Genomic DNA, 8,807 nt, shown 5'->3' on the forward strand with positions numbered 1-8,807 from the left:
TCTCTCTAGCTCTGGGGTGTGTCACTGAGGGCTGTGAATGGCAGGGACCAGGAGCCCAGCGGATTAAGTACTTAAACTGCTGGACAAAGAATTGGGTCAGCTGTAGTCACAGGGCAGTGTGTGCAAAGGGAATCCGCAGAGCCAGATTTGACCCTGATTTTATAACCAGATTTGGGGTTTCTGCCAGCTCTGGGCAGGACACAGAGTAGGCATTAAAAAACAAAGCCTGGTTGACGGGACTCTGGAAGAAGAAGTAGAGTCCTTCAGGTGTAGAGCTGGCAAGAAGCCAGGAATGTTCACAGGTGAAAAAGAAAGGATCCTTGGATTTTGTTTCCAGCCCACCTGTGACTGGGGGCCATGCCTTTCATCAGGATTTGGCTTTGACTTTACAGTTGCAATGGGATCAGGACCCATCTACTTGAGGGACAGGCTGGTGTTGGGGCAGGGGAATCGAACGGACCCAGTTTTTGTTTTTGTTTTTGTTTTGAGATGGAGTCCCGCTCTGTTGCCCAGGCTGCAGTGCAGTGGCGTGATCTCAGCTCACTACAAGCTCCGCCTCCCGGGTTCAGGCCATTCTCCTGCCTCAGCCTTCCGAGCAGCTGGAACTACAGGCACCCGCCACCACGCCCAGCTAATTTTTTTTTTTTTTTTTTTTGTATTTTTAGTAGTTCACCATGTTAGGGTTTTCACCGTGTTAGCCAGGATGATCTTGATCTCCTGACTTCTTGATCCGCCCACCTCGGCCTCCCAAGGTGCTGGGATTACAGTTGTGAGCCACCGTGCGCAGCCCAGACCCAGTTTTCAATCTCATCCCATCCCTCACTCATTTTTAGGCTGTCTAATCTTGGACCACCTACTCTTCCAAGCCTGAGATTCTTTAAGCTAGCATTAGCAACACCTATTTTTCAGTATGACTGTGTGGGTTGGAAGTAATATATGTATAGCACCTGGTAGCCTGCTCACTTAGTGCCAATAATTATTCCGGGAGGTACTTAATGCTATGGCACGTGTTGTATTCTTTGCACTGCTGGCGTAAAATACTTCCTGCAGAGAGAGACCAGACTTACTGTGGATAACATGGTTTGGGATTATTTTATCTGAAAATAAAATACAGAGTCCAAACAGAGTCACATCAACCTTTAAACTCAGTGGCACTGCCCCCAAACTTGCAGCTTCAGGATTAGAATCAGAGTCTGACTGAGGGACAGTTTCCTATGTTGCCCCAGAATATTCTCCCGTGGCTCCCGCCTTATATACCCCACAGCCTCCCAAGTGCAAAGCACAGTCCCTGGCCTACGGCATGCACCCAGTATGCCACACGGATGTGCAACGAAGGAATGGAATTTCTCTTTTCAAATATCTACATGACCAGGCACCTGCTCTGCTTTTCTTTCAGATCTTCCCAGACCCGTCAGACTTTGACCGCTGCTGCAAACTGAAGGACCGCCTCCCCTCCATAGTGGTGGAACCCACAGAAGGGGAGGTGGAGAGCGGGGAGCTCCGGTGGCCCCCTGAGGAGTTCCTGGTCCAGGAGGATGAGCAAGACAACTGCGAAGAGACAGCGAAAGAAAATAAAGAGCAGTAGAGTCCCTGTGGACTCCCATGGGTCATACCAGCCAGCATCTGTTCCTGAACTGTGTTTTTCCCATCGTGACGGAAGAAGAGAGTGAGCCACAATCGTTCTGAAAATGTCAAACGAGGCTTCTGTTTTGCAGCTGCAGATCACCGAGTTGGTTTTCTTTTCTTTTCTTGTCCTTTTTTTTTTTTTTTTTTTTTTTTTATACTTGCCGAGCAGTGGAGCCCTCTGACAATTTGCAAGGCCCTCTGAGAAAGGAAGCTGCTTAGAGCCAGGGGGTTAGGGGGTGGGGGGAGCGAGTGCTGTTTTTGAGATCATTATCTGAACTCAGGCAGCCTAGTAGAGGCAGTGGTGGGATTCCAATGGGTCTTGGTGGGTGGGAGGTGGGGCATGTGCAAAGCAAGCGAGGAACATTTGGGCTAAGAAAACAAACATGAGGCAAAAGAAAAAAATACACGTTTTTAAGAAAACGTTGAGCAGAGAACTGCAGCCAGGATGCGCTCAGCAGACATTCACTCCGGCTGCTGGTGCATCAGAAAACAAGGTCTTCATCTCTCTCTCCAGTTTCACCCACCCCACCCTTTGCTTTCATTTCAGGTGTGTTGGTCTATGGCAGGGAGGAGAGGAAAGGAGAGCAGGAGCAATTGGCTGCCTGCAAAGCCAGCTGGAGGTGATGTGCAGGAAAGGCAAGGCCACCCCATTCTTCTCCATGGCCTGTCTGCTCCCAGCTGTGGTAGGCTCACATAGCCAAGGTGATCGGTTTTTAAGAGGCAGCGCTTTTCAGCTTTTCTCCCTGATATATCCATTTTGCTTCCCAGCACTTTTTAGGAGTAGTGAGAGCACTTCCTGCCCTTGTTGGAAGCCCCAGGGTGGACACTTGGCATGAAGGTCTCTCCCTCAACTGCTGCCCTCCCAAGACTTGCTCCCAAGGTGGAGTGGGTGTGCTCTCCCAGGCCGGCCCTTCCTCCTCCTCACCGCCACCTTCCCTGCCCCAGCCACAGCAGCTGTGGGCACATGGGTCCCCAGCTCAGCTGCGGATTCCCGCCAGTCTGCCCAGCTGCAGTACTCACACTCATGGGGGCTCTTGGTCTGTTTTTCTTGTGGTTGCCAAGTGGAGAGCAGACGTGGCTTTTTCTGTGTCTCGTTGGGGAGGTGACTTGCATGGTGGGGACAAGGCTCTCGTGGCAGCCTTGGGGTCGAGTTTGAGACTAAAGGATGCTATGAGGTCCCTGGCTTCTCCCCATGTTGTTCCTGGACAAGGGCAGAAGAGAGGCATGGCAAGGGACCTGCACTGTCCTTACTCAACAGTGGTCCTCATCCCTCCCCACCTCCCGCTGCTTCCTGCAAGGGCACCAGTTGTATGAGAAAGTTGGCCTTTGGACTTAGCATTTCTTGTCGTAGCTAAGAGCCATCTGAAGCAGCAGGTTGCAGGACAAACGCTTCAGTCCACCCGAGAGCAGTACCGTGTGGCCAAGAGGTGGACTCAGAGCCTTCCTTGAGCTAAACTCGGCCAACCAAGGCATGCAGCTTGTCCCCTCAGGTCTCCAGTCAGTCCAGGTTGACCCTCAGTTCTGGACATGTGTATATAGCTGTATTTAATACCTCAAGGTCATTGTGGCTCTGGGGATGCCGGGGCAGGAGGACGAGGGTGTGCTGTGGACACAGCAGTCTGCGGGATTCTGTTCTGGGAAGCCGATGGTCCCGGCACCCCCTGCTTCCTCCCTCTGTTGTCTGCCTGTGTGACACACATCAATGGCAATAACTTCTTCCAACTCCTCGCAGAAGTGGGAGAGGCCTGCAGCCTGCACCGGGAGGGGCTTTCCTCTCTCTTGCTCCCCGCTTCGTTCTGTTTTGGCTGCAGAGAGAGGTTCATCCGTACTCTCATTCCCTCGCCTCCCCTAGTGGACGGAGGCGGGGGTCTTGCCTTTTCAATTCCTGTGTTTTGGTGTCTTCCCTTATCTGCTCCCCTGAATCACCTGTCCCGGTCTTGCTGTGTGATGGGAACGTGCTTGTAAACTGCGTAACAAATCTACTTTGTGTATGTGTCTGTTTATGGGGGTGGTTTATTCTTTTTGCTGGTCCCTAGACCACTTTGTATGACCGTTTGCAGTCTGAGCAGGCCAGGGGCTGACAGCTAATGTCAGGACCCTCAGTGGTGGAGCCTGCTGGGGGGACCCAGCTGCTCTTGGACAAGTGGCTGAGCTCCTATCTGGCCTCCTCTTCCCCCCCCCCCAAGTAATTTGTGTGTATTTCTAACTGATTGTATTGAAAAAATTCTTAGTATTTCAGTAAAAATGCCTGTTGTGAGATGAACCTCCTGTAACTTCTGTCTGTTCTTTTTTGAGGCTCAGGGAGAAACTAGCATTTTTTTTTTTCCAAACTACTTTTTGTCACTGTGACAGTTGTAAATAAAGTTTGAAAATGCTTTCCACTCTGGTCTGGTTTCCTTTTTCCCTTCCTGTTCCGTTGGAACGGAGTGAGCTCAGGAGCAAGATGAAGTCCTGCAGGAGGCCGAGTTGAGGGAGTCCCAAGAGAGGCTCCTTATGTAGTTCACCTGATGGCTTGTCTGGGGAGAATTCACTGGGGGGGATTTAACCCACAGCCAAGGTGTAAACTACCCTTCTAAAGGAAGAAAAACCTAAGACATATCAGAAGGTCCTTCACAGAGGCTGGAGGGTGAGTGGGTGGGCATGTGGCAAGCGCAGGCTATCATGTAAAGCATTTACCAAGCACCTACTGCTTGGCAGGCATTGGTAAGAGGTCAAGGTCACAAATGGCAATAGCCCTGGCTCTCACGGCACTGCCTTAGTGAAAAATTAAATGGCGAATATGATGCGTGCAAGGCAGGATCAAACTGGGATGCCCCGAGAGTGAACATCAGTTGGGAGGGTCAGGAAGGTCTTTGGAAGCAGTGACAAGGAGAAGTTAACCAGGTACTAGGTGGCAGGGAGCAGAGGGGAGTTGGGGGCATCAGAAAGGGATTCCAACAGGGAGAACAGCTTGGCAAGGGATTGGCAGATGGGGTGGAGTGGTGGAAGAGGAAAGCATGCAAGAGGGCTACTCAGTCCTGGCTGAGAGTTTAGATTTCATTCTAAGGGGAGGACCTAGCATGGTCCGCTTTACATTTTAATACCACCTGGCTCGATGGAGATGGAATAGGAGGGGGCAAGATGAAAAGCCTAGAGACCAGGAAGGAGGCTTTGTGGAGGTCAGAGTGAGAGAATGGTGGTTCGTAGAAGGGATTTGGGGGCATTTCTCTAACCCAAGGCCCTTTTTGACTTCACCCAGCCCTCTTCTGAGTTCCTTAACCTTGGTAAGTATAGAAAATCCAGTGGTTTGTACTGAAGGTGTCTGCCGGGATTTACAAAATAATGACCCAATTTAACATTAGCCTTAGTGAAACAACTAGATCAACGGATCTGCTGCCCCAAGGATAACTGGCAGGACTTTACCCTCCTCATATGGATTGCCCCTTTATTTTTCTCCAGCAGCCTGAAGATGGAATTTATTAGAATGCAGGCTCCTTGAACACACCCCTGCAGAAAACTGTCTTTATTTGCAGATGACATCATCTATGTAGGAAATCCTATGAAATCTACACAAAAAAGCTACTAGAACTAATAAATTTGAGTTTAGCATGGTTGCAGGATCAAAGTTCAATATTTAAAAATTGACTGCATTTCTATATATTGGTAACAACGACAAAAAAAAAAAAAAACCACTGCATGTTCTCACTCCTAAGCGGGAGCTGAACAATGAGAACACAGGGACACAGGGAGGGGAACATCACACACTGGGGCCTGTCGGGGGGTGGTGGGCAAGGAGAGGGAGAGCATTAGGACAAATACCTAATGCATGCAGGGCTTGAAACCTAGATGATGGGCTGCAGGTGCAGCAAACCACCATGGCACATGTATACCTATGTAACAAACCACATTCTGCACATGTATCCCAGGACTTAAAAAAAAAATAAAAGATAACAGAACATTGACATTTAAAATGCAATTTACATTAGCATCAAAAATATAAACTATTTAGGAGTAACTCCGATGCAAGATATGCAAAACCTCCAAAACGATGAAAACTACAAAACACTGCTGAGAGAAATCGAAGAATCCCTACGTAAATGAAAGCACTACCATGTTCATGGATCTGAAGACTCAATGTTAAAATGTCAGTTCTCTCCAAACTGATCTATAGACTTAACACAATTGAAACCTCAGCAAGCTATTTTGTAGACATTGATGATCTGATTCTGAAACTCATATGGAGATGGAAAGAACCCAGACTAGCCAAAACAACTTTGAAAAAGGAAAATGAAGTTGGAGGACTCTCAGTTCTCAGTTTCAAAAACTTAATACAAAGCTACAGTCATCAAAACAGTGTGGTGTTGGCATCAAGGTTGACAAATAGATCCGTGGAACAGAGTAGAGTCCAGAAATAGACCCACAGATGTGTGGTTGACAGATTTTTCACAAAGGTGCCAAGGCAGCTCAGTGGAGGAAGGGAAGTCTTTTCAACAAATGGTGCTGGAACAATTGGATATCCATAGGAAAATAGCCCCTGGTGATGCAAGATGAGTCTTCACTTCTGTCACCCACTGTCTCCATGTGACTTTTAAACAAAATAATTATTTGTTTGGAAAAAAGTTTCATCATTCTTTTTCATGGTTAGCCAGTTGCTTCAATACCCTCCTGCTTCACCCCAAGTTGCCTCCTTTTCCCCAAAGGAGAAGGATTGGGTGGCACCTGGCTGACTTTGCTGTGTTACTCGAGTTGTCTTGCATTTGAGTCCTGTGCAGCCCCTCCATAGGTGCTGTGGGGCCATTTTCTTAATGTCTAGGATCCTCAGTGTTCTTGTCTGTAAAATGGAGATAAGACTAATAACTCCTGCATAGGGGTGTGCAGATTGAGCACCCCGTAGTCACAAGTCAGGATGTTTTCTGTCTCTCTTTTGAGGGTCTAGTGGCTAAGGAACTAACCTGTGCCTCCTCTCTCCTGCTTTTTGCTTTGGGTCCTTTGTGGACACCAGATACAAACGGAGCTTCAACGTGAAGACAAGATTCAGCTCCTTCAGTCTGCCTCCTTTTTTTCATCACCTTGAGAGGGGAAAGGCAAGGAGAAGAGAACTGTAATGCCTCTGCCCACCAAAGATTGGAGAGGAAAGGGAGGAAGGTCTCTCATCAGGGTGGGTCTATAGCTCTGCCTGACTCCTCTTTAAAGAGAGGATCCTTGGGCAGAAAGTTGTTTGAAATGACAGTTGAGCTTTGAGTCAATTGGGAAGAGATTCCAGGTGAGGAGACAGCAAGTGCAAAGGCCCTGGGGTAGAGATTGTCTCCATCTTTTTGAGGAATGTCTATGAAGCTAGAATGTCTGGAGTAGAGAGAAAGAGAAAGATGAGAGCAAACACCACAGAGCAGTGCCTCATGGGTCCTCATGAAGGTAGGTTTCAGAATCACTGGTGCCCATTGTGAGAAGCCTTCAGGGAAGGATGCAGGCTCACCAGGCATCCCAGCCCCTGAAATCCACTGGTCAGCCCACTTAAAGTTGCCCAACTGGTGGCCTATGGCAGTCGATGTTGATGGACCTGAGGCACTGTCATATCCGGAAAGGTCTTCTGGATCGTCAGAGGAGGATTAAATTAGGTAGAATTGCCAGGCGCGGTGGCTCAAGCCTGTAATCCCAGCACTTTGGGAGGCCGAGACGGGCGGATCACAAGGTCAGGAGATCGAGACCATCCTGGCGAACACGGTGAAACCCCGTCTCTACCAAAAAGTACAAAAAAAACTAGCCAGGCGAAGTGGCAGGCACCTGTAGTCCCAGCTACTTGGGAGGCTGAGGCAGGAGAATCGCTTGAACCCGGGAGGCGGAGCTTGCAGTGAGCTGAGATCCGGCCACTGCACTCCAGCCTGGGCGACAGAGCGAGACTCTGTCTCAAAAAAAAAAAAAAAAAAAAAAATTAGGTAGAATTCAGTTTGTACATCTGTCCTTAAATTACTGAAGGGTGATTGTTGCTAAGAGCATGGCTCTGAGATCAGGCCCCTGGATCTGTAGTTCAGCCCTTCCTCTTACTAGTTGTGTGACCTTAAGCAAGTTGCTTTTCTTCTGTATGCCTCACTTTCCTCATTTGTAAAACAAGTACCTAACTCATAGAGTTGTGGTGACACCTAAATGCATATTACAAGTAACATGCTTGGAACTTTGCTAGACATATAGTAAGTGCTCAAGAAATGTTAGCCATTGTGAGGCCGGGCACAATCGCTCATGCCTTTAATCCCAGCACTTTGGGAGACCGAGCCGGGCGGATCACCTGAGGTTGGGAGTTTGAGACAAGCCCAGCCAACATGGAGAAACCCCATCTACTAAAAGTACAAAATTAGCCAGGCATAGTGGTGCATGCCTGTAATCCCAGCTACTCGGGAGGCTGAAGCAGGAGAATCACTTGAACCCAGAAGGCGGAGGTTGCGGTGAGCTGAGATCATGCCATTGCACTCTAGCCTGGGCAACAAGAATGAAACTCCATCTCAAAAAAAAAAAAGAAAAGAAAAAGAAATGTTAGCCATTGTGGTAGACAGAATAATGTCTTCCACCCCCACAGATGTCCATGTCCTAATCTGAGGAACTGTGAATATGTAATGTTAATTGGCAAAGGGGAATGAAGGTTGCTAATCAGCTGACCTTGGCTTAGGGAGCTCCTGGATTATCTTTGAGCCCAATGTAATCACAAAGATCCCCATAATGAAAAAGGGAGGCAGGAGAGTGAGTCAGAGAGATGTCAAGATGAAATGCTGTTGGTTTTGAAGACAGAGAAAGAGGCTGCCAGTCAAGGAATGCAGGCACCTCTAGAAGCAGGAAAGGGCAAGGCCATGATTCTCCCTAGAGCCTCCAGAGGAATGGAGCCCTGCCAACACTTTGATTTTATCCTAGTGACAACTATTTTGGACTTCTGACCTCCAGAACTGTAAGATAATAAATCTGTTGTAAACCACAAAGTTTGTGGTAATTTGCTAACAGCTACAATAGGAAACAAATTCAGCCTTTATCATCATAACCGTGATAATGATGATGATAGACTTTTTCCGCATGGCCTCAGAGAACAGGGATGAGGGAATGAATGGAAGGGGTTGTAGGCAGGCTGAGGCCACCATCCAGCAGTTGGAGCCCACACCTTCCCATAAGGCTCAGTCTTCTCTCTGTGCCACTAGCTAGAGGTATCTGTCAGACAGAGGGGA

The 8,807-nt window shown here is 48.3% G+C and overlaps 1 protein-coding gene and 1 pseudogene across 4 annotated transcripts in view; both read left to right on the forward strand.

Moving 5' to 3' along the window:
* The window catches only part of LBH (limb bud and heart development), a 28,783-nt gene extending 24,776 nt beyond the window's left edge, over nt 1–4,007 (forward strand). For 2 of the 3 annotated variants that reach the window (XM_025353537.1, XM_025353536.1), the window contains exon 3: nt 1,397–4,007. In XM_025353537.1, the coding sequence (XP_025209322.1) occupies nt 1,397–1,585 (189 nt within the window). In that variant the 3' untranslated portion in view covers nt 1,586–4,007. The remainder of the gene's footprint in view (nt 1–1,396) is intronic. The other variant, XM_025353538.1, reaches the window with a different exon arrangement.
* On the forward strand, nt 3,184–4,007 carry LOC112604523 (annotated as a pseudogene). The gene has a single exon (XR_003115236.1). The product of XR_003115236.1 is annotated as an uncharacterized LOC112604523 (transcript).
* Nucleotides 4,008–8,807: the final 4,800 nt, after the last annotated feature.

Source organism: Theropithecus gelada, chromosome 13 (genome assembly GCF_003255815.1).
Source record: "Theropithecus gelada isolate Dixy chromosome 13, Tgel_1.0, whole genome shotgun sequence".
Classification (NCBI taxonomy): Eukaryota; Metazoa; Chordata; class Mammalia; order Primates; family Cercopithecidae; genus Theropithecus; species Theropithecus gelada.